This window comes from Megascapheus bottae, chromosome 2 (assembly GCF_031878675.1).
Source record: "Megascapheus bottae isolate mThoBot1 chromosome 2, mThoBot2.hap1, whole genome shotgun sequence".
Lineage (NCBI taxonomy): Eukaryota > Metazoa > Chordata > Mammalia > Rodentia > Geomyidae > Megascapheus > Megascapheus bottae.
Window position 1 is genome coordinate 69,953,426 of NC_143510.1, and position 27,341 is coordinate 69,980,766.

At 34.1% G+C, this 27,341-nt stretch overlaps 1 protein-coding gene across 1 annotated transcript in view; it reads left to right on the forward strand.

Annotated features, from left to right (window-relative positions):
* Positions 1-27,341, forward strand: part of Tmtc2 (transmembrane O-mannosyltransferase targeting cadherins 2) — a 336,278-nt gene that overhangs the window by 223,736 nt on the left and 85,201 nt on the right. The window contains exon 8 of the mRNA XM_090328335.1: positions 18,824-18,945. Coding sequence (XP_090184461.1) covers positions 18,824-18,945 — 122 coding nt within the window. The remainder of the gene's footprint in view (positions 1-18,823; positions 18,946-27,341) is intronic.

Sequence of the window (27,341 nt, forward strand, 5' to 3'; positions counted from 1 at the left end):
TAACTATCTTTTTTCTATGTCAACTAATTCATTTAAATCTCTTACTCAGACAGGATATATGTAAATATAAGGCATGAGTTTTTCTAAGTACAAGAGGTGAAAAAGTAGAAATTCTCAAAAATTCCTGTTATCTGTGTTTAGTTCTTGACTATCTTAGAGGCAGTTGCTGTCATGGCAGCTGAAGGTATGCATGTGATACCTGGAAAAATAATTCTAAGTTTCATGATACCTGCTAGTATGTTAAAAGAATGGTTTCTGATGACACAGGGAAGTTGGGGAACTTTGATCTTTCAACCATGTTTTCTTTTTCTTTTATTCTCTTTCTTTTCACAGCTCAAATTACATAATCCTATCTTCCCCTGTCCATTAAACCTGGTAGATCATTTGGCTTTCTTTCTATATAAAATAAATGAAATTAGACTACATGACCTCCAGGACTGAGGTACTGCACTTGGAAATCCCTTGATAATAGCTTTATCACTTATATATGTATATGCATGTCCACAAATTTTGTCAAATATACCTGCAAGCATATTCATATTCCTTTTGTTTCTTAAATTACAAATATTTTACAAATAGAGATAGAGTGGGACATGATACATTTGTTTTCTCAGTAAACAGAAAGGAAATGATCTTTGTGAAGAGGTTAATAAAGTTGTTCATGTGTCCCAGCCCTAGTTTGCTTATTCCGCAATGAAATGTTTTAATGCCCACAATTAAAGAAAATGCTTCCTGTTTCCTCTTGATATAATTACTTGATGATAAAGTCTATCTGCAGCAAATATACTTCTGCCTTTAAATTTTATGAAATAACCACCTTTTTTGTCCAACGTTTTACCATTCATCTATCCATGAGAATTAAATGTACATGTGCTTGGGCTGGGAATGTTGCTTAGTGGTAGAGTGCTTACATAGCATGCATGAAGCCCTGGGTTCAATTCCTCAGTATCTTATAAACCAAAAAAGCTGGAAGTGGTGATGTGGCTGAGTACTGACCTTAAGCAAAAGAAGCTCAGTGATAGTGATCAGGCCCTGAGTTCAAGCTCCAGGATGGCAAAAAAAAAAAAAAAAAAAAAAAAAAACTACATGTGATGACATCTTGTACCTAGTGAGAGTGTATATTTGTGTTTCAGAAGGACCAGCCTACTTTTGTTGCTATTATTGTTGGTGGTGAGGCTTAAACTCAGAGCCTGGGCTCTGTCCTAAGCTTCTTTGTGTTCAAGGCTAGGCTAGGACTCTACCATTTGAGCCACAGTGCCATTTCCAGCTTTTTCTGACTGGTTTATTGGAGATAAGCATCTCACAAACTTTTTATGCCCAGGCTGGCTTTGAACCATGGTCCTCAGATCTCAGCCTACTGAACAGTTAAAATTATAGGCTTGATCCACTGTCAGCCAACTGACTTCTCTATTTTAATATTGGATTTTTTCATGTCAAAAGGAATACTGAAAGGATTGCTTTCTCTCGCTTTGTCTGTATGGGGACTTTTTTTTATGATTTTGTTTGTACTTGGAAATTGCCTATTTCCAATTATCAAACTAGGCAAATTATGATGTGGCTGTAAGATCCATGGCAAGAGACTCCATATGGTATCTTAATTATTAATGCCAAATGTTGATTTTAACCATAGTTAACTGATTTCAGAAAATTCATTCAATTATTTTATGTAAATAAATTGAATTGAAAATTGAGGTGGTATCTTGGGATTGCTCTCTGTCCTGTGGCTACACAAATGCACTGTGCATATAGGCAGCAAAAGATAAGATTGGTCCTTTGTGTTATAATCCATTACAGAAGGAGGTGCTTGCTTTGTCCAAGTTCAGAGAAGCACGCTAATAATTTTCTAGAGGAAGATCCCAACATAATTTTAAATACCAAATATCTTCTAAAAATTATGGTGGCTGCCTTACATTTAATTTTAGATGAAGATTTATCAGCTGATCATGTGTTATGCTTGCAATTGTTGAGGAAATTATAATTTTCTTAGAGAGGGAGTTCACCTCCTAATCACACAGGTTAAATCCTGTGAGTGTTTGCTTTAACTCCTCACACATTACGATTACCCTCTATTTGATAAGGAAAAAAAATAAAAGTGCTGAGAGATAAGATGCCTTACCAGTTCATCAGTTTCATTAGTCTGTCAGCATGTGCTGATTATCCTATCAAGTTTATCAACAGCCTTGCATGTGTTTTGTAATTTTCACGTTTACATATTTTTAGTGCCCGTTAGGAATTAATGATGGATTATAATGTCTAGCTGGATACAGACTGAAAGTACTCATTCTTCTCATGTCTCATTTACTCACCCCCTTAGGACGACTAACCCTAAGTATTTGTGTGTGTTTTTGTGCTACACAAACACACACAAGTGCTTTTTCCATTTTCTTTCCTTTAATTTGGAGGGGTTACTGGAAATGAAGAAATAAGTGTGAAATAGTTAGATTTGATTTTTTTTAGTTCAGTGTATTATCTGTAGTTGATTTTTAAAAAGCACTCATTCTTTTTTATTTCATTTCCTTTGAATTCCTTATGAAAACTTCATACATAACCGTGCCTTATATGCTAGTTCATTGATCCAGAAACTCAAGTGATCATATTTTTCCCCATTGGCATATTAATGAAAGCAAGTTTAGTTAATTTATTTCTTAGCTTAATTTTTCTGTTATATTTTAGGATACTTTTTACTGTCATAATTTGTAAGTAAGCAAAAATAATTTAAAATTTTACTCTCATTTGCTCTCAATCCCATAGGATTGAGGTATTTGAGTAATTAGTTGAATTAGAACTACAGAAATGGAACCACAAACACACCAGATGTAACACAACCCAGATACTAAATATTGTTTTATGAACTAAAAAATTAAACTTTTGCCTAAGTATTGTGCTTGATCATACATGAGATATTAAGCAACCAAATCACAGTGTTGGTGTTAAAAATGTTTCTAACCAATTGTATGACCTTCATTCTTTTGAATTGGACTAACTCTTCAGATAAGTTGTATTAAATGACAACAGACCACAACCTATTTTGTACTGTTTCTCACATCTGATAGCTTGGGATCAGATTATCCTTTGATATAAGCTGAGGGTGGGACAGGGAAATACTAAGTGGAAGCCTTAATTTTCTTGTCAGCAAAAACTAAAATATTATGGGAATAATGCCATGATTCAAGTGGTAGAGTACTAGCCTTGAGCACAAAGAGGCTCATGGAGAGAGCCCAGGCCCACTGTTCAAACACTACAACCTGCACAAAAACAGAAAACAACAACAACAGAAACTAAGTAGTACTGAAGTATAAACTAAGATAGTAGTATCAATATGAGGCTCATTAGATTAAGGGAGGTAAAACATATTAGACAAAATGCCTGCTCTGTTGCATTTTTTATAATGTGACCTTCTATTACCTTCAACATTTCTGTGACTTTTAACTTGCAATAGTAGATGATTATATCTTCTCTTAGTTTTATTTTCAGTTTTTTTTAACAGCACAAATACAGTAACCCTGCAGATAGGATATCTGTTATTGTCATGGTTCTTGCGGTCACCAAGGGTCAACAGGGTTCTGTTTAGAATTCTGTTTAGAAGTCCTAACGATCCTCTGCTTTGTCTGGGATTATTGTATTTTCTCCCAAGGCTTTTTTTCCCTCTTATCAACATTTCTTTCAGCAGTCAAAATCAAAATGATGCATTTATCATCATGTACATTAATTGAAATTGAAACAGCATACTCAGTGAATACCAGTTCATTTAATTCCACTGACAGAGAGTTTCCATTACATTTAAATTGTCATGTTTAGCATGTGTAGATTAAAGTTTTTTTCCATTTTTTATTTTCTGTCAGGGTGTGTGTGTGTGTGTGTGTGTGTGTGTGTGTGTGTGTGTACACACACACATACTAGATGAACTTAGTTATCTGTTCAGAGTCACATTATTTTTGTTGCAGCATAAATCACCCTATTGTTTAACTAGAATGGTCAAATACAGAATTACAATGTCATCAGAAATACATTAAATATTAATATATTGAATGTTTAATGAATGATAGTTTTTTAACCTTTTTAACGTCCTCTCTGTTTATTTTTCTGATCTTTATGTCAGTATCAGTATTACATTTAAAAACTCTCAGCATTACATTTGAAGAACCCTAAAGGATTATAGGAAACTAAATTAGACTGTAGCTTCCAATTATTTTTATCATTTTGTGCTTTTCCAATCCCAGAGGTCATTTTAAGCCTATTTACTATTTAAAACAAAATTACCCGGCTTTTTCACTGCAAAGTAATTGTTTCGTTTAATTATACAAATGATTTAGTCCATTTCATCTCAGTAATATATCTTGAGAGCAAAACACTATAATCAGTGATATGGAGAAGAGAATGAGAATTTCTCATTACATTCTATAGTCGCATAATATAACTTTTGGGAGGAAAAATAATATTTTTAAGGTGATAGGTGCTACAGGAAGAGTAAAGTGGTGGAGGTGGTGTCAAATAGTAATTGTTAATATGGTTCCTTCCTGCACAGATCTTTCTAGGAAATTTCACCATTCATTCAGAGCTCTTTAGTGACTAACTTTTGTAAGAAAATACCTATATAGAAAATGGAAAACTATAATAATAACCTTAAGAATATCTGTTATTTTATCTGTTATTATGTGGGTTATGTTATGCTGTCTGAACAAAACAAAACAATGACTTTCTGATTTCTAAGATGACACTACTATCAAAACTTTCATATATACAGATATTTTCCTGTTTTCTGAAGAAATGAAACTTTCTTGTCCATAACAAAAATTATCTTAGGGAAGGATTGCATTTCTTTTTCCAGAAGACTTACATGACAGTGCCTTTTGCTGTTTTCTTTGTCAATTTGCCATTATTTTCATAACAGACTTTTGGTACTCTGGATAATTCATTGTTTTGTTTTTTCTTGTTTTGTGTGCATCCCTTTTACTTTCAAGTCTCAGCTCGATATGCAAAATGCATTTTATTCCATAAGCCTTCAGCTAACACATATTGTACTGAGTTAAACTTGAAATTCAAAAAGAATATTTTATTATATTGTCCAGCAGGTAAATATCTTTTGATATAATTTTCTACTCCTTAATTTTCAGCACTGCATAGATCGGAGTGTTTTTCAATCATATTAGTCATTCACAGGAAGCTATAAAAAAGCATGTGAGAAACACAGCTTTGTAGACAAATTTTGGCATAAAAAGCTTATATAAATTTTCTAATTCTAGGGAAAATTAAAGTGAGGGGAAGGGTTGGGGGAGGGAAATGGGGACAAAAACATGAGAAGGGACAGCAATGATTTTTAAGTAATGTACTTTGTATCTGGCAAATATAATGTAACACTTCTATTAATTACAATAAAAAATGAAAAAAATTCCAATTCTATTTTGTGAAGCATAGATATAGAATAAAAAAAGTTACATGTCATAAATGACTACTAGCAATTTTTAAAGGTCCATTACTGTTGTTTTACAAAGAACTAGCAAAGAGTTGCCCTGTATAGCTTCAAAAGAAAGAAAAAAAGAAAACAAATATTTCCGTACTAATTTGTTTCTAAATAGGTATCTATTATGTTCTGAGTATAGTTGATAGAATGATTGTAAAAGAAATCCACATCTGCCCAGGAGTTTGGCCTAGTGGTAGAGTGCTTGCCTAGCATGCACGAAGACTCGGGTTCGATTCCTTGGAACCACATACTTAGAAAAAGCCGGAAATGGTGCTGAGACTGAAGTGGTAGAGCTCTAGCCTTGAGAAAAATCCAAGGACAGTGCTCAGACCCTGACCTTAAGCCCAGGACTGGCAAAAAAAAAAAAAAAGGAAGTCCACATCTCCTTAGCTTATGCAAAATTTGTAATTTTGCTGATTCATTGATTTTGGTTGCTTTGATCTATGTGTGTATGCAGGTGACAATTAAAAGGGATGTTATAAGAGCAGTTCTCCATTTTCCCCCAGCCTTATGTTCTTCCAATGATTGTTCAAGGCATTTAACATACTTACTGTGAAAAAGAGCTGGTTTTTTTTTTTAACTCAGTAGGATTTGAACCTTACATCATGCAAGTGTAGAAGCATTAACACTCCATCAGCCTTGAGCTTTTAATATCACCTGCTTCCTTTTCTGACTTCCAGTGATTTCCCAGTGATTACTTCCATTGCCATTCTTAAAAATCAGTGCATCAGTCCTTCAAATAAGCCTGCTCATAAACTGGATTAGCCAGTAATCCATGTAACTCCTGAAAACGTATTTTTTTCTAAATTTTTAAAATGAGTGTTTGTATTTCATTTTCATTTTTTTCATCATTGGAAAGGCCAAGATGAGGAAACGGATGCCAGGTTAGTTCACTGGGTTCAGAAAGACAAACTAGATTTCCGGTATTTCAGAAACTCACTTCATAAGATAAATATCCAAGAATCTAGGGAAATCATGATCATTTTGGATATGTATCAGAAAGAGCGATCATATAAAATTTCTGAATATAAAAATATATTATTTTATTCTATAACTTCATTTTTATTATAAATCTGCACTGGTTTAAGTTTCAGTTTTTGTTGTTGTCTTCCCCACTCATCCTAGGTACAAACTTTGCAATATGTACTATAGGGTTCAGACCTTGCTAAGCATTAGTCTATACACTACAAAGGACAGCATCCAGTTCAGCTGTATTAAATAGGTAATATATTTTGTTTAAAGTTTCAATTAAACCCAGGACCAGAAGATATATGGTCCCAGTGGGGAGTCTGAACACTTAAATGTCAATAGTAGAGTTGCCTAAGGAGCATGCTGAGGTTAACTTTTCCTGGAAATATGATCTGAGGCAGTTGATTATATTTCATTGCTATTAAAACCACACCAGCCCACCTGTTACATTAATTCATACTTTTGCCAGTTTTGTGGTAAAGGGAAAGAATGAAGCTTAAGAACTTCATTTTAAAATTGAATTATATGGAAATGAATATACTCAAGTTATTACCTAATTCTATCTTTCTTAGTCTCTGATTTCCAATTTCAAATGGTTTCTGTTTGAAAAGTCTGTCTTCAAAAGATTTAGAAGTAAATGAGAAAACCATAGATGTTTTTGTGTTTTGTTGTATAATAGCCATGGAGTCAACAATTTAGTCATATTAAGTATAGATAGGGTTGTCGTCCGAAAATGGAAGGCATAGTATGCTAGACCTGTGAAATTTATTAAGTAGGTATTAAAATCTGGCATTCTAAATGACATCAATTTTGGTGTCACTTAGTTAAATTTCCATCCTTATATAGAGGAGGTTTTTGTGTCAAAGAATAGAATCAAGGAAATGAGTTTTTAATGCACAAATTTACAGTAGGCAACTGCGGAAGCAGAAATTTTACACCTCTCCCTATTTCTCAGTCATCATGAGCACAACTGACCATTCTATATGACAAAGAGACTACTAAGAGAAAAGTACCATTCATCTGATTAATCGAAGTCTTGAATGAGTGAGAGACTTCATAAATGCAGACTAAAAACCCAGGGAACATTATTTCAGTGCTCAGGTTTGTGGCTGCCAATTATATGTCCAATTCTGTGGACAGCCCTGTAATTGATCTGGGTGTGCTCACTGGTAACTGTCTAAAAGGGAAGTCAGCAAAGCCTGTCAGTCTCTATTCTCATTAGTCTTTCTGTGTAACATCTCGTCCCACACTGTGTGGGTCAAGGCCTATCTGGAATGAAGTCTTCAAGGAAGTCAAGAGAATGGAGAAATGCACCTTTCTAAGGTTATGGTTTGCTTGTTTCTGGGAGAAAAATTCTATGTGGGGGGAATGGGGGAAGAACAAAGCTCTGGAAAAAAATATAAAAGAACTTGCTTCTGAGGTTCTTTCAATCCCTTTCAGTCCAAATACTCAATATACCCCCAAGCTTTCCTTCTGGATTCTGATCTTGAAGAGAAACAATAAAAATTAAGTTCAAAATAAAATATATTACAAATTCTATGGGCTAAGTTGTTTGTGTATTTATGGCTGGTTTTCCTTAATAGATGGGAAAAAAGTTGTTTTCCACAGAAAAAATCTCATTTTACTTTCCAAATGAGCTGTTATTTTGTTCTAATTTTATCTACATTGATAGAAACCATTGCCTTCTTCAAAGTGAGTGAAGAATGAAAATTGAGCAAGCCGTGTTTTGTTCTGGAATGGATTCTGTTTTCATCAACATGTTAATTATAGAAATGGTAGTTTGTGAGTTGTAGATTTCACCCTGAAGTATTCATTGAAAGTGGAATGAATTTAAAAATTTCTTGTATGGGCAAGATGCTGGCTCATGTTTGTAATTCTAGCTACTAAGGAGGCTACTATATAGAAGATTGTATGCCATTATACACCTGCTAGGTAGAAAGATATCAGCAACACCATCTCCAAATTAACCAGTAAAACTCAAGCTGGGGGAAGGTTAAATGGTAGTGAAATGCAAGTGAAATGAATAGCCTTTGGCACTGAGTTGACACCTGGTAACTGGCAAAATGAATTTCTTCTATGTCTTTGTAATTAGCATTAATGCAGCAAGTTGTATTTAACCACTCATTGTTTATTTGGAGACATATTGCTTGACATAAGTGAATATATTAAACAATTTTAACCTATGTAACACAGAAAAATCTTCCATTTCTATATCTCCATTGTCTCCATTCATAATTTCTGCCACATTTATTCTATCCTTTTTATTCCTGTGCAGTGAATCTTGTTTCTTTTTCAAAGCTAAAATTAGAACACATGTGCTTTGTTCTTTAGTATTTTAATAGTATTGAGCCAATTTATTTATTTCATTTTTCTCCTAAAGGGGAAAATATATATTGGTGGAGAAAGAATCTTATTTCTACAGCATTCACACACACACACACACACACACACACACACACACACACACACACACACACACACACATACACACACGGCATCTCATTCTTTCTCTATCATTGGAAATTTTTGAGCATTTCCTGGGATTTGAGCTAACATTTGTGCATTGATTATTTTAGTGGGCTTTTTTTCTTGTAAATGTAAAAGAAATTGATTATCTTAAAGAACTTTAGGACCCAACGATGCAAGTAGAGTAATACTGTATTGACACAGGTTCTTGGCTTCTCCCCAAGTTAAATTTTGATGGCACATTGCATGTTTTTTGTTTGTTTGTTTGTTTTAAATAACCTCACTCCACTGAGGTTTGACTTATTTCTTAATGATTAGTGCGTCTCCCTAATGAAACACATATACAGTTTCTTTGCAACAACTCATCATGATTCACGGGACTTCTTAAATTTACTATTACACAACTTGGTAATGAGCTGAGTGCTGAACTTTTTCATAATTCCCTTCAGCCCATGAATGGGAGTTGTTTTATTTTATTTCTAATCCTTCCATCACAGTAGAAGTTATAATTATTGCAGTTTTTATCAGATAACAACTGTCATTCCCTATAACCCTTTTAGTTTTTCTTTGTCTTTTCTCTCACAACAGCCATTGAGGATTTCTTAATCAATGTGTCTGGAATTGTGTTGTTTTCATAAGAAAAAAGATTAAGCTAGAATTAAAAGAGATTCGCAAAATCTTGACAGCTAACAGTGACAGCACATTTGTGACAGAAATACATTGAAAACAAAAACCAGACTCCTTGATGTTTTAGTGTTAATTCTAAGACTAAAGTAAAAAGTGAGAATTAAAATCACAGCAAGTTAAATTTCTCATACGATGCACCTTGATGTCAAATGTTCTGACTATTGCTTCTGGTAAATGGAGTTACTTCTCTTTAATGACCTATGTAATAAAAAAGTGATATCTAATTAAAGTCATACAGAACGTGATCAGTTATTTATCATGTTTAGAGACAGAATCTTCTAGATATAGGCTACAGATCAGATGAAGAGATGAAAGATTCCCTATCTGTCACAGCTTAATTTGGGATCAGAAGAATTATAATTGTCAGAGTAGGCCTTAATAGCTACATGAAAATGATAGTAGATATTTGAATAAAGAAATACTATTCTGTTTTTTTAACAAATGCAACAGCAAGAAACATTCTAAAATTTTCATTTAAAATTTTGAAAAAATATTTTAATGTTAATTTCCCAGAACTAGCAGTAAAATAAGATCCAATGTAACTTAAAGAAGATTAATTCATGAGAGTTTCTCTATATTAAAATATGAAAATGAATTAGATTGGTGATAACAATGTTATATTAGTATAAGAACAGGAAACCAAATGTATAAGAGAAACGAACTTTATATATATATGTATATATATATAAGCTTTTGTAGATAATACATGTTGGATTAAATATTAATGGAAGGGTTTTCTTTTTTATAGTAGTGGAGAATGAATTCTGCTTCACACATTGTTAGTCATAACCATTTTAGCCACATTTTCAGTCCTTTTTATAATTAGAATCTTGTATTTGTTCTAATCTCTGGCCACACAGATTGGTTGGGCCATTATCCCAGGACACCAGTCTTTGGGATTCTGTTGGTTCTGCCTGGTCTAGCCTCCAACTGTGATCCTCCCATTTCTGCTTGTCTCTACTGCCTGAAGAGCAGGAAATAGTTGTTACAAAAGTTGATGTGTGTTAACTTACCGTTTAATACAACAGTAAAATTCCTCCTTCATTTAATATGGCAAAATATATTTCTTAGGAAATTAGTAGCTAATTTTACTACTGAAATATATAAGGAAAGAGAATGTATATACCCCCATGACACAGAAAAGATTTTAGGGACTACAAAAGACACTTTAGTAATCTTACTACTATATATTTATTCTAAGGTTATAGTGTTAAATGTAGTTTAGAAAAATATAAGTAGTTGAGCATCAGTGGCTCACATCTCTAATGCTAGCTACTCAAGAGAGTGAGATCTAGGACTACAGTTCAAAAGCAGCCTGAGCAGAAAAGTTCTGAGACTCTCTTCTCCAATGAACCACCCAAAAGTCAGAAGTAAAGATATACCTGTAGTCGTAGATCACTAGCTTTGAGTGCAAAAGGTCAGGGACATGGCCCACTCCTTGAGTTCAAGATCTGGAAGAAAAATGAAAAAGAAAAAAAGAAGGAAGAAAGACTGAGAACAAAAGAAAAAAAGAGAGGGGAAGGATGGGTAGAGGAAAGAAAGAAAAGAAAAGAAAGAAAGAAGGAAGGAAGGAAGGAAAGAAAGGAAGAAACAATTAAGAGACCAAATGGTTATCTAAGGTATGTTCAATAGGTACATGGAAACTTGAAGCGAACAATAGCACTGATCTTGGGTGAGAATGCTACATTTAGGAAAAAAAAATAGAGTTTTATTTGAGAATAACAAAGAACTAGAAAAAAACAAGGCACACTTAAGAGAAGCAAACTATTTTATATAATTACTTTTCGAAATATTCATTAGATTCTTGGAAAACATCGAAATTTCGTCAATGGCTATTTACATATGATGCAACTCACTTAAAAATGATTTTTTTCAAACTCAATTTCTAATTCCTATTGATTAGGAACAATGGGTAAATAAATTTTTTAAAAATCCTGAAAAGGAAGAATCAGCACTTGTCAAGATATAGCCAGTCTCAGGCTTAGAGTGTGACCCAGTGGTAGAAGAAGCTCTGAGTTTGATTACTCAGTATCACATATACAGAAAATGCTGAAAGAAAAAGCCTAAAGTGAGGCTGTAGCTCAAGTGGTAAAGTTTCATCTTTGAGAAAGGTCAAGTACAGTGCCCAAGCTCTGAATTCAAGCCCCAGGACTGGTAAAAAAAAAAAGAAAAAGAAAAGATGAAGTCAGTCTTGACTAGATCTAGTTGATCTAAATATTATTACTATTTTATAAGGCATTTCCCACTGGTGTATATTATCAATGTCCTTTTAAACCTTTTTGAATTTTAATTAAAAAATATTTTTTGCCAGTACTGGGGCTTGAACTCAGGGCCTGAGTTTTTTTTTTTGCTCAAGGCTAATAGTCTGCTACTTGAGGCACAGCTTTCTCTTTTTGGTGTGCTGAGGAACCAAACCCAAGGATTTGTGCATGTTAGGAAAGCAGTCTTATCACTCATTCCTATTCCCTGTGTACATTTTAAAAAAGGAATTCTTTCGTCAATCTCACACTTGATGAATGAAAAAACTGAGACTTCCATGTAATTTATTTATCGAATATCAAATAGTTCTTCAAAGGCAAAATTAACATTCAAAATCAAGCTATCAGGACTGAGCAAATAGCTTAGTATAGAGCTTTTACCTAGCAAGCATGAGGCTCTGGATTCCCACCTAACAAAACACTCATATTAAAACCAAAGTCAAGGCCAGGAGTTTGGCCTAGTGGTAGAGTGCTTGCCTAGCATGCACGACGACCCAGGTTTGATTCCTCGGTACCACATACATAGAAAAATCCGTAAGTGTTACTGAGGCTCAAGTGGTAGAGCTCTAGTCTTGAGAAAGTCCAAGGACAGTGCTCAGGCCCTGAGCTCAAGCCCAGGACTGGCAAAAAAACAAAAAACAAAAAACAAAACAAAATAAAACAAACAAAGAAAAACTCAAAGTCAATAAAAACCTAACAACAGCCAAAAGTAACTGGCCTATCTAAATAATATATGAAGTGTAATTAATCCTCAGTGCTATCCCTCAATAATAATATAATTTTAAGAGGTGGTTGAAATGAACCAACTTAATGTTATCTAAAAATTACTGGCACAGAATCAAGAATTTTTAAGAATCTTATTTTACCAATTCTATGAGTTGAATAAATAAGAATCAATTTTTGTGTGGGTGAGGATACAAGATTTTAAGAAAATAATCTATATTGAGTCTTATTAAAATATTCTTTTAGGATGTGGTGGCGTGGCTCAAGTGGTGGAGTAATAGCCTTGAGCAGCAGTGCTAAAAGACAGTACCTGGGCCCAGAGTTCAAGCCCCATGACCAACACACACACACACACACACACACACACACACACACACACACACACACACGCACACAAAACTTTTAAAAATCCAGTGAATTAGCTAAATGATAAAGAGCAATGTTTAAAACAGTAATATTTCTTTGCCTGATCTCTTGGTTATCTGCAGATTAGAACTGTCTGGTAATTTGAAACACAAGAATCAGTGAGCATCAATATCATCAATAACCCAATATTTTTTCCTTGAGGAGTTAACCTTTGTCTAGTTATTTTGACTCAGGGCTTTTTAGGGAGAAAGAGTGACATTATTTGTTCTACATCTGAAACTGGTTTGTATCTGCCTCAAGTCAGCGTAGAGACATCCAAATCCCTTTTGTCTGGGAGAGACTTGGAAATAAATCTGGGTGATGAACTTGATTGCTACATCATTGTGCAGAAAATCTCATTCTTATGAAAGCGACTCGATTATGTCATTTTTTTTGCAAGAAGAGAAGGAAAAAAATAGCCATTATTGCTTCTTTCCTCCTGGGTACTATAAACATTGTTTTCTCTTCTTGTAAGTTAAGAAAAATTACAGTACCAGAGGAAATGACTTAACCCTTCTCCATCTGCCCTTTTTCTGACCAATTATCTTTGTTTCATTGTTAAATTTTTTAAACTGTCTTTTCCTATGGCCATTGTCTATATATTTTACTATAAATTTAATATTTTAATGAAGCTTCAATTCATATACACCATTTCTTTACTGATGACACTTACTGAATTTATTTTTTAGCTTTAATGATTCTTTCTGATATTCTTTGTATAACATATTCTAATGGAAAGAGCCCGGTAAAAAATTCTAATAGGGACCACAAACTGGTATTTGCTTGATTTTGATGTTAGGAATGTTGGCTAAGTGAAATACAGTGACCTCAATTATAACATAAGACTGATGATAATTGCAGTGTAGGAATAATTCTAAAAATGTAAAGATAATTAAGAATTTTCTATGTAGTCATTAAATAATAAAACTTCATGTTGTAGTTAGGGGAAAACACAATTTTAAAGTCATGAAAATACCTGTAGGACATGGATATGAATTGTCCTTATAAATGGCACTTGCTATTTCTGAATCTCCCCCTTACTCCATGAAATAGATATTTTCATCCATCTTATGAATTAAGATTGAGAAATATATGGCTATTCTTGTATTGTTGTTTCTTAAATCTTTATAGATTTGCATTTTTACCATATTTAATTCATCCTTGATCATTTTATTGCATTTCAGGTTTTGCATCATGATTTTATTACCACTCTAGTGTAGATTTTTTGGCATTATAGTTAACTTTAGAACCAATGTACACCTTATATGCCACAAATTTTCCTTTTAAGAATTAAGTTACATGTGTATAGGAAGCATCTTTAAAGGTCAGCTATGGCATATTATTACTTTTTCTGATTCTTTTATTTCAGTAGATAAGCCCAAGGCAAAGTGCAAACCTTCTAGGCAAGGTGTAACAGCTAGAGAACAATTATCCTAGAGTAAGATGTTTAGTTTTCATCGCAGCTAGGGAGTTGGAAAGTTTGCGTATTTTTTCCAAGCTGGCTGAGGCAATGTGTGGAGGGCAGTTTGTCCTTCATTTAAACTTCAGCTTTATGACTTTGTATGTTAATGCTTTTATGTTGTTACCTAGCTACACTATCTATCTTTTTTATTTGTATATCTCAGGAGTTGTACTCTATTGTAATCAAGGAGATACATATATAAAGTTGCTAGAAAAAAATGAAAATAGGTTTCATCTTGCAAATGTACTATGAACAGCTAGCTATTTAGTGGTCGAGTGAGTCATGTGTAAAAACTCATGTAAGACTTCATGAGGAAATATCTCCATGCCCAACTGTTTAGGAAAAGAGGATAAGTTATACATTTACCATCTGTCGTTTGCTACCCTAATCATAGTGCACACTTAAGGTATGATATTGTCATCATTTATCAAAATACAATGAGCAGAAGACATGGCTCAAGTGGTAGAGTGCCTTCCTAGCAAGCACAGAGACAAGTTTAAACCTCAAATAATATTAACAACAAAAAAGATACCATGAATGATTATATAAAGTTTCTCTCAGTGATAATAAATAGTACTCAAGTACATTAGTTTTATCAATTTTCATATACTTGCAAAGATTCAGGATTACAATGTTTCATTTTCTCTAGTATAATCTTTATAAAGTTATTTAAGAAATCTTGTTGACAAAATTGTTCAAACATAAGTTATTTAGCAAATTGATATCCTATTTTAAAGTGGTTTTACTAATAATGATAGATTTTTGAGGTAGAATAAAAGCAATATTGCTATCTAAAATAATTTAAATATATAACAACTATAATGTGATAAATATTTAAATTTCCGTCGTGATATTACCATTTTTGTCTGTGATTTTGTTTATTTCGGTATGCTCTCTTCATTTTTTGGTAAGGTTTGCTAAGGGTTTGTCAGTTTTGTTAATTCTTTCAAAGAATCAACTCCTGTTTTGTTGATTCTTTCTATAGTTTTTTTGGATTCCAAGTCATTTAATTCTGCTTTGATTTTAATAATTTGCTTTCTTCTACTGGGGTTCGGGTTGGTTTGTTGCAGTTTTTCCAGGAGCTTAAGGTGAAACATTAACTTGTTGGTTTACAATTTTTCCAACTTGTTGTTGTAGGCACTCACAGCTATAAATTTTCCTCTGAGTACTGCCTTTGCCATGTCCCAAAGGAGCTGGTATTTTGTGTTCTCCTTATTGTTAAATTTCATAAACTGTTGGATTTCTGTTCTGATCTCTTCGATGACCCATTTGTGATTCAACAATGTGTTGTTTAATCTCCAGGAGTTACAGGGTTTTCATTGGTGGAGATGTATGTTCAGTTCCAGTTTGATGCCTTTGTGGTCTGAGAGCGTGCAGGGAATAATTTCAGTGTTTCTGAATCTGTGCAGGCTTGTTTTATGGCCTAAGATGTGGTCTATTTTGGAAAATGTTCCATGTGCTGCTGAAAAAAACGCATACTGTGTTGTTGTTGGGTGGAATATTCTGCAGATGTCTGTTAGATCTAGTTGGTCTATACTGTTATTCAAATCTAAGGTTTCTCTTTTGAGTTTTTGCCTTGTTGATCTGTCCATAGGTGAGAGTGGTGTGTTAAAGTCACCAACAATCACCGTGTTTCAAAGCTATCTACTTTATTCCTCGTCTCCCTTGCTTCTAATTGCTCATTTTTGATGCCTTGCATCTCTTCTTTTAGATCATGTAAGGATTTCTTTAGCTCCTTTATTTCCTTTTGAGTGGTTAGCTCAGTAGCTTTATTCTCTTTGGACATTTGCTGGAGTTCGGTCACCTTTTTGTTTGTGGTTTCTATGAATTCATCCATTTTTCTTTGAAAAACCTTTATTATGGCCTCCTTTATGGCTTCTCCTTTTTCACTTATCACCTTGTTAATGGTTTCCTCTTGTTTAGCTATGGCTTCCTCCCTTATCTCTTTATATTTTCACATTTTTCATTAAAGATGTTTATCAATTGCATTTGTATAGCACTTGGAAGACTCTCCTCTAGGTTTGCCAGTGACTTTTCCATTGTCTGTTTATATTGGGTGGGGGATATTATTCCTTGATTTGACATTTTTCTTGAGTTTCTTGTTCTGCCCATTTGAAAATGGGAGCACGATTAATACTTAACACAATTATAGTTTTTCAGATATAACCAACCTTGACCTCTTTAGCTGGCAGACACTAGATGTTCACAATTTTTGATTGGTATTATCACTCTTTTTGTACACTTGCAGACCAGACTAATACAACCACTGATCACCGATTTATGACCAAAACAATAAGCCTCTCGCTCCAATCTCTATTGTATTTAAGTCCCTCTGGACCTAGAGTATCATTGAACACCTAGATATACAGTATTGCTCAACAGCCATCAAGTATAGATCCATGCATTATACGGGTTGAAAGATGATCAGAGGACCAGAGATAGAAAAATAGTATGAGAGAGATCAGGGGAGGTACAAGAGGAATAACGTAGGAGTGTAAGATTATTATAGTAATGAAGAAAAGGTATAGCATAAGGATATCTGATCTAAGTTGTTTAGCAGGTAACGTATTTGAGTACAAAGTTTGGGAAGTATTAGCTAAAACTTATGAAAGTAAGAAGGGTAATTAGAAGAATATATCAAGAAAAGAGGGAGGTAGATATAGGAGATTTCAATGGTGGAAAAATTTAAAAATAAAGAAGGAAAAACAGGAAATTAAGACAACAACAAGCACAAACCAAGAACAACGAAAAAAAACACACAAAACAAAAAACAGAGCAATAAAAAAGAAAAACAAAAAAGCAAAAGGAACAACAACAAAAAAAATCAAAAAAGAAAGAAAATGGTGGAGGGACGTTCCTCACTATTGTGTGCTCTTACTTAAGAAATACTAGGATTGAGACCAGGAGATTAAAAAGCAGGTGACTGTATAAATATAGATATCATTTGTATTCAGACTGTACCCAGAGATGTCACTATGTTTCCGGGAACGACCACAGTGACAGAGGGATGTGGGAGAGAAAAGAGAAGAAAAAAAAAGTGTAGGTAGGATGGTAAAGATAAAATAAGAAAACCTATAAATGCAACTGAAAGATGGGGTGGGAGAAAAAAAAAACCCAAACAAAGAAAAAGAACAAAAAAAAATAAAAGAAAAAGAAAAAGAATTAAAAAAAAAAAAAAAAAGGTCTTCTTCAGGATATTTTTGAGGGGAGTGGGATCAGGGCAGGATGGCAGGATAGGAAACTTGTGTCTCCACTAAATTTGGGATCCAAACAGTTCAGAAAGTCTTTTTCTCTTGTGATCTGGCTATGAGGTTTTTTGGATCTGATTGTTTGGAGAAAGGAAGCTGAAAGATTGGTGGGCGGGTTTTGTTTACCAGGCTTGTGGCTGGCACGGGGGATGGACTTCAGCAGCTCTGGGGCCGGATTTCCGGCTAAGGGATCTCTGGGAAATCCTTTGCCAGTAAGAAAGATGGCACCGCCAGCACCACCTCTCAGGTTCCAATTGCATTGGCCTGGGTCGTTGCCAGTAGTTAAGATGGAGCTGCACTCAGCTTGTGGGGGAGGGGCTCCCTCCCAATGCAGATCCGAGAGTAGAAGTGGAAACTTCTCCTCGGTGGTACTCACAAATTGCTGGATTCTCCGGTTCCGTGAAGCTGGCAGGTCCGTCCACAGCCAGGTGTCGGCTCTGGGCTCCCGCAGGCTCTGTGTGGCTCTGTCTGCAACTGGCGGGTTACAGCGCCAAAAAGCGCTGCTGCTCAGATTCAGAAGAGCCTCTTTGTCTCCGCGGCTGCTCCGAGTGATAGGAACCGGTCCCCGCTGTCTTCTTTGTGCCGGATTTCTGTCTTTTTCTTCTGTGACTGAGACCTGTGTGTCGCTAAAGCTTACTTAGGCTCGATTTGAGGTATGCACTGTCCCCTACGCTGCCCAAACTGGTATCTTGGCGAGAGCTCATAAAGACTCCATCTGAACCGCCGCCATCTTCCGCCCAACTCCAAAATGATCACTTCTTTAGGCAGCAAAAAAAAAAAAAAAAAAAAGCATGAAAGTATTATTCTCAGTGACCTAAATTTTCAAGGAATCTAAGCATTAAGATGACTTTGTTGTCAAGTACGGTTGGAAAGAAATAATTTATTTCCTTTTTTCTTCTTCCTAGCTCATATCATTAACTAATACAATAAAAAGTACAAATTATTTGTATATTCGTATATACACATATGTATTAATGAGGATTATTAATGTTTTGATATGTATCTGCATTGGACAATATTCAAATGAAACTTTCTACTCTGACACTTTTCATTTCATCATGATGAAAGAACCCAAATGCCTTTCTTCTGGCTTTTTGAAAGGTTATCTGTCATCAAAGTTTGACCTTCATAAATTTCTTACCAGGTGAAGCATACATGCGATTGAGCAAGCTCCCAGAAGCAGAGCATTGGTATATGGAGTCCTTGAGATCTAAGACTGATCACATTCCTGCTCATCTCACCTATGGGAAACTGCTGGCACAAACAGTGAGTAATGACCTTCTGTGCACCTTAGAAATATCACGTGTACTGGGGATTTGTAGAGTCTGAGATTCCGAGTTCATTATGTTATGAAGACTTAGTAGTGATGATAATTCAGTTAGAACACTATTCAGAAAATATTGAAAAATGAATTACTTCATGCTTGTATGTCAGTTGTTTAGCCTAGATAAAATGTGAGATGTCATGCCGTTTATTTGTAACTAAATGGAAAAAAATGGAGAACTTTAAATATATGCTTATATAATGAATTTGTCATAATAGTAATGTTTGCATGCATGTTAGTTTATCTTCTAAATCAATGTTAGCACTACATTTGCTCTAATTAGAACTAAGTTTGTTTGTTTCAAATAACCAACATGAAAACTTTGCATGTGTTAGCATTCCTTCTAACCACTGTCATTCAGTAAGGGCAGGGAAGGACACCTTTAGCAACACAATGTGCGACCAGAACTCTTAGAGAACATAGTTTATGAAAGTCATGCTAAGTCCATGAAAGGTTACTGGCTGGGTGTCAGTGGCTCACATCTGTAGTCCTAGCTATTTCAGGAGACTTTGAACTGAGGATCACAGTTCAAAACTAGCCAGGTGAGGAAAGTCTTTGAGACTCTTATCTCTCTAATTAGCCAACAGAAAACTGCAAGTAGAGTTCTGGCTCAAACTAACAGAGTGCTATCATTGAGCAAAAAGAAGAAGAAGAAGAAGAAGAAGAAGAAGAAGAAGAAGAAGAAGAAGAAGAAGAAGAAGAAGAAGAAGAAGAAGAAGAAGAAGAAGAAGATCTCAGGGATAACATATAGGCTTTGAGTTCAAGCTGCCTTTCATCCCCTCCAAAACATAATAAATTTTGAAAAAATTAAAAACTAAAACCTAATCAACTTAAAAAAACTAAAGAAGCTGTAACAAATATGTTTCAGTGCTTAAACTATGTGCAATGAAATAACTAAAAATTAGAACAGTGAAGACAAGTGTGGGTTACAGTGAAGTTGAGATATTTCATTAAAAAATAGTGGAAACATGCTCATTTCCTTCTTTCTAGATTAGAGGACAAAGCTTTGAGGCAGTGTAAGCCCAAGAGTTAGATTGTTTAAGGAAAAAAATCTAATTTATGTACTTAGTACAAGGATGATATAAAGTAAGTTTTCATGCTAGCACATGAAGGCAAGATATTTGCCTGCCTCAAATGGGATCTGGAAAGGAAATGAATTTAGTGTCTATTGGGAATATCTCAAACATCTTCCTTTTGAAGCTTTGGGTTTCATTCTTATCCCACATGGATAGAGAAATTCCTTGCCTAAAACAGTAAAAAAAAGTCAGTCTATTAAATACTATTACTATATATGTTCCTTCAATGAACAAAAAAGATCTAGGAGTGAAAGAATAATGTACAACGATAAGGGTGGACACAGAAACTGTTGAGCATAATAAGCTTTTGTAACTCAAGACATTGGACTGAAGTCTTAGAAAGTTTCAAAGCTAAAAGAAGCATGATTGAGAAATGAGAATAGTCTTCCTTACATCTGTAAGGAGAGCACAATAGCACAGGATTTATTTCCAAAGCAATGCCCCTCTTAAGCAGAGGAAGCTTGGAGACTTTACTGGGGGATCTTGTGCATATTCATATAGGCGCAATATAGGAGCAGACAAGTTCCTGATCATGTTCAGTTAAGGAGTAAACTGTTAAAGTCACAGTTCAGAAAGAAAAGCTGGCAAACACACTGTAGGGAATGCTTAGTGTGTGTAATAAAGATGGTAGAACAGACTAGTTTTGAGAATGAGCTTTTGTCATACAGTTTAGGTGTTAAAAAAAAACAAAATGGAAAAACTGAGAGAGTATGAGGGGAATGGGTGACACTGTCTGAAAAGAAATCCTTTTACCTGACTTATGTTGCTATAACAACATTTAACAATTTCATCAAATACGTAAAACATTGAGGAAGAATTGCCTCACTGGCAAAGTCATTTTGATGAGAATGTGAGTAGAAAGGATTTTTAAATTGGTTTGATAGAAGTCTTACACCATTGAGAACATGGGAAACCATAATCTAAAGCACTGTTGTTTGGAATGCATAAGAAGGAAACATTCAACTTACTCAATGAAACCTATAGAGTCAAATGGACCAAGGTTGTTGGCATACAACAGAGTAAAAGGATCTAAATTGGGGAGGACATTTGTCACCTATGAATGCAGAGGTGAAGAATGTTACATCTATGCACAAAAATACTGGCGAGGAGATACCTGCCACAGAAGTGGGGCATGGGTAGGGAAGGGAAATTACATTGTACAGCAAAGGAATAGGTACAGTCCCACAATCAAGAATATTTTTGACTGTGCAGATTTCAAAGCAGCAAATTTATATGTGGTTTGAGTGTGTCAATGGCCCATGGGATGATGTCATCTTCTATCAACTTACTATTAATGTCAGTGGACAGTACAGGGTTGGCATTCATATTTAAAAAGCTTGAAATGTGATGACAAATGGTTAAGCCAGGCACTGATGATTCATACCTGTAATCCTAGCTACCCAGGAGGCTGAGATCTGTGCATTATGGTTCAAAAATAGCAAACAAGAAAATCTGTAAGACTATTCTCTCCAATTTTCACCAAAAAGCTGGAAGTGGAGTATGGCTCAAATGGTAGAGTGCCATCCTTGACTGAAAAAGCTTAGGAGCAGTATCTAGGCCCTGAATTCAAGCCCCATTCTACATAGCCAACAGACATTTGCAGGGAAGTGGATGAATCTAAAGCGAATCATGTTGAGTGAGACAAGTCAAGACCAAAGAAACAAAAGGCTCATGGTATCCTTAATATGTGACTATTAGATCCAAACAGTACAAGAGCGAGGACTCAATATTTTCATACACAATGCTATGGACATGGTATTGGAAATATAAACACAACTGCATAGACATAAACATTTATGACTCTATAGACATAATGTTTTGTTACATAGATTAATATGTATCTATGACATACAAACCCTCAGCCTAATTTTAATTATGTTCTAAAATCTAAATGATTGTATATAGAGATTCCTTTCTCAAATACTTGTTTGTTAAACACAGCATTTAAAATATGATGTAAAAATCAATGTTAATAAATTCTTTAATAAAAAATATCCTAACTGGCCATAAAAAACAAAACAAGCAAACAAAAGAAAAAAGGATTTCAAAATAAAAATAAGATAACACAAACAATTTTCACTTAAAGGATGGATAAATTTGAATAAATCTTATCATGCGTAAATATAAACAAGGAAATAAGTATGAAAAAGTAAATGGGTACCAAGACATGTGAAAGGGTATCAATGTATGTGAATTAATGCACCTTCTATCTGGCAAATATCATGTAACCCTTTTACTAATTACAATAAAAAAATTAAATAAAAAAAAGAAAAAGTAATTGTGAAAAAAACAATAACAAAAAGCAATATTGGGAAAGAAGAAACTCAGAACTAAGGCATACAAGTTACTCTTTAGACCATTTGTAGGTTTCATAAAATACTTTAATCACTTAGAAATGTTCTTATTTGTGAAAACTTTGACCATATGTGATGGTATGGCAGTTCACATAATTTAGCCTAAAAACAAAACACATAGATTTCTTGTTCCAGCTACTACCTGAGAACTATTTGTGGAATTCAAATGGAAATATTTTAAATTAGATCATTAAATGACCCTGTTCACAAAACAACTGGAAATGTTAATTCTGTCCCACTGGGAAAAAAAGAAAATGGGGAGAAGACTGAAGGTTATATGTGCCTCATTTTGCATATGCCTAGACCATGACACCGAATATAGAAGCCATGTGTCCTTCCTTTTTTTCTTTTGCATTTTTCAAGCCTGGATATTTTAAGTATCTTGAACCAAAAATAAGGTTTTAAAGGCTGTTTTATTCATTTTAGAAGGCTTTCTTTTTTTCCTTAACAAGATTTAAAAGTTTCACTTTACAGAAACATATGGTAAGGGAAGGAAAGCCTCGTATCTTACAATCCAACTTTTTAATTTTCCCCCCATCTAAGACTTTTATAGTTTCCGACTTGCTGATTAGATGAAATACAAACTCTATTATGGAATAGCCTAAACTTACAGTGCCAAAATACCACAGTCATCTTTAACAGTTTCATCCTAAATTATAAGATTTGGCAAATTTCTGACCCCAAAGGATTGCCTCTGTCTACTTGTGGGTTTCTTGGCCTGGTAACATGCCACTGACCTAATATGGGATTGACAAAGTGAAAAATATCACACATTGCAATTTGTAAATGTTTTAAGAATATTATAAAATGAAGTGGCACTGTAGACCTTTTGTCAAAATTGGTCAGAGTAACACTTAAACTGTGCAACACATAAAACTGACTGTTGGATTTAGATGGTAGCCTGCTATTCTATTTTTTAATATATTTTCTTTATTGTTATTATAGAAGTGATGAGCAGTATTCCAATCCAAATTTTTCCTTACAAACTTAGCTTTAAGAATTTATGTATTATTTAGAGTATTTAAAGGGATGCTTCCCAGAATGCTTTGGCACATGCTATAGAATATATCCATTTTTATTCCTTTGCCAAAAATGTCCTTTTCCTTTCTCTGCCTCTTGAAATTTTATTTCACTTTTTGAAGTCTTGTCTGGGTCTCTTTGAAAATGTTTGTGTTTTTTTTTTTCCTCTAAACTTTCTGAGTACTGTTGTCAATATCCCTATAATAGCTCATCTAAATTGAATAATGCATATAAGTCTATCTTTTGACACTAGACAAGAAGCAAGGAGTAAGTACTATTCATCATTTTAAAAAGAAACAACAACAACAAAAAAACTTTTACTTCCTTGCTAACAATGTTTGACCCTTGTGAGTTTTTCATCTTACATAGGAGTTGGCTATAAGCTTATAAAAGTTTGTTTCTGAAGCCCAATAGTCATTACCACTTTAATCTCTTCATTTGGTTCACTCATGTATTTAGATTTACTACTCTAAATCTTATGTAAATACTCAATGATAGGTGCTAGATGATTGATGGGGAGATGGGGGTGGCATTACTCTACATTGGGCAGCAGAGAATCTTCTACACGTTTTAAGGGGAGGCAGAGTTGGGGAATGAGGATCTGCTGATTACTGAGCTTGTGTAGTATTTTGCAACTGATATCCCATTTTATAAAGGAAGACCCTGAACGTCAAAGATTTAAGGAGCACCCCCTAGAAGTGAGTTAACAATTAAACAGGAAAATAAAATATAACCCTAAGTGTTTCAGAATTGGATGTCATTAGATTTGGTCTACAGTAAGTCATCTCAAGTATACATTTTATTTTTCTAATTTGTATGTTTGATTGAACTGATGGGAGGTACTTAGACATAAGTTAGTATGCCTGCCTCTATTCACTTTGTATAACTTATGTTTTTTACATCATCATTATTATTATTGATGATGATGATTAAATACATTTTTTTGCCAGTCCTGGGCTTGAGCTCAGGGCCTGAGCACTGTCCTTGGACTTTCTCAAGGATAGAGCTCTACCACTTGAACCTCAGCACCACTTCCAGCTTTTTTTCTATGTATGTGGTACCGAGGATTCGAACCCAGGTCTTTGTGCATGCTAGGCAAGCATTCTACCACTAGGCTAAACTCCTGGCCCCGATTAATACATTTTTATTGTAAGATTTGATATTGTATGAACACAGAATTTTAGGATATGTGTACTTTTTTTTTGATCAAAGACCTAAACTCAAACTGTATAGTACCTGATGTTTTCACTCATTTGTTAGTGCTCTACCAGCTAAGCCATGCCTCCAATTTCTCTTTGTACTTTTTGATCATATATTATACCTTTAATACAAAATTTCCAGAGCACCTAGGAGAACAGTCACTAGTAGCTTCTGTGTTTAACTATAGCTGGGCCCAAGTGACATCTCTCTAAAATATACAAAACTTTCATACCAATGCAATGTCCAATTAAAATAATAAACATAAGCTGAATCTGAATTGCTCTGCTTAAAATTGTGATTATTTCTAGCTTAAATTTTGTTACCTAAGGCTAATGTCATGAATTTAAAACTGGGTAAGCATTAAAGAAAGAAAGGAATAACATTTCATTTATTCCTTTTCACATGTTTTCTAGTTGTTTTTAAAGCTGTATAGTTCCATAGCTGGTTGAATATACTTGATTCAAATTTTTGTCTTTTTGACCTGTTCAGTTTGCAGCTTTTGTAAGCCAGTAAAATTAATAATTGATTTAAATTGTAATAAAAAAGGACTTTGGCTGTTAGTTTATTTTCCATATTTAGGTTAGTAGGAGAGAAGGAAAGCTATTGGAGACTTCGACAATAATACTTGGTACAGAAAATCTTTATTTTGGCTACTGCTTGGATGCACTAAGCCAGACTTCTGAGTCTAGCCAAAGTTAATTGGCCTGCATAAAACTCCAGTTGTAAAAGTACTTGAGGTTTCACTGAAAATCCCCAATCCCAGGCTAAAATGGTGTCAGTGAAGTCTAACTAGAAGTTTCTGTGGGTCTTTTGTAATTATTATTACAATTTGGATATGATTTTTTTCTTTCTTCCTTTGCTATTTGGTTGTCTCCTGATCCTCATTCTTTCTATTTTCAATGCTGACGAGCATTTAAGTTTTATAGTTATACCTGCACAGAAATATTTAGATTGGAAAGTGAGAGAGTGCAAAAGTGCTCTTTCCTATAATTGGGGTTCATGATTATTTTGAATATGTCTGATTCAAGTTGAAAAACTAATCCTATGAAAAAGTAAGACATGCTAGGAATCGGTGCTCATGTATTTAGTTCTAACTACTCAAGTGGCTGAGATTTGAGGATCATGGTTCAAAGCCAGTCAGACCAGGAAAGTCATGAGATTCTTACTCCCATTCATTGAATCACAAAAACCTGGAATTGGAGCTATGGCTTATGTGGCAGAGCCACAAGCCTTTAGCAATAAATCTCAGAGACAGCAGCCAACTCCTGAGTTTGAGTCCCAAGACTGTACACATGCACACACAAATTCAGATATTATAACATACATTGTGGTATTGAACTAGCATATGAAATAGAGTAAAAAGTTTACTGTGGTGTTATACCACATATAAGATTTTATATGTAAATGCCTTATGTAAACTTTATGACTTGATATCTGGAGATTATATAGATATCATGCATTATTTTTCTGTAAAGCACAATTGGAGTTCATTTTCATAGTTCAAATGGCGTTTTGTTACTAATATCAAGAGTTTATTTATTGCCACCAAGGACTTTAGGAACACAGGTATCTAATGATTCAGATTTTTATTTTGTTTTGTATATCAGACAGTAAAGATACATCCTACCAGATAGCAAAAACAATTAAAATTAAAATATGCAAATTCATTGACATTCAAGGCCAGAGGAAATCATTTACCTGCTTTGTATTTGAAATGTTCCTATAACTTTTTATTTATGGAGAATAAGATTATTTACTTTTTAAATAACTCCCATTTGGTTGTTGCTAGTTTGCTTCTGTAACTTTTGTGTTTGGTCTGTGCCTTCAGACCCAGTCTGAATAATTTGTTTCTGTTAGTTATTCACCTAAAACTTTAATGAAAATGAATGTGGCTCTTTGTTCTTCTTTATGATACAAAGTAGAATATAATCAAGTTCCAAGATATCAGGAACATAGTGCCAGCAAGACTAACATTTTGAAACAAAACAAAACAAAACAAAAGACTAGTGATTTCTTCTTATAGTTAGAGGTACTCTAAAAATAACAGTATATCTAATTGAGTTGAAAACAAAACAAACTTGAACTACAAGCTGATAATTTTGTAACGTAATTGAGATTTTGTTTATAATCCTAAGGCTAGAGCAAATGATTATTTTACACTCAGTAGACTTCAGCCAAAAATTTGAAAGAAGAAAAAATTTAAAATATATAAGCAAATGTCAATTTGTTTTGTTTTTAATTCCTAAGATAGAAATAGCATTTGGTGTTTGCAGTATTTAGAATCCTTCTTTGGATATAACTGTAGTAAATGCCAGAACTTACATAGAATAATACATCAGAGGAAGTGTTAGGATTTGAAAGTTTTTTATTTTTCCATAATTGACTTGTTTTTACCCTCCACATTTAGCAATTTATGTCATTTATAAATAAATTTATGTCACAGATTTTATTTCTGTTGAAACTCTATCAAGCTGGAAAAATTCTTAAATACAGTAACAGTCCTCTATATACTTTCAACTCAGTTAAAACAAAGACCAATCTGACATCATTGCCACAGAGATTTAGTCTTTGTTTTAACTGAGCTAGAGACTCCATAGTTCCTAAAGAAATCTGAATGCAAACTTTAGTTAACAATAATGTAACATCAGTACTGGCTCATTAGGTGTGTCAAATGGACCCTGCTAAACA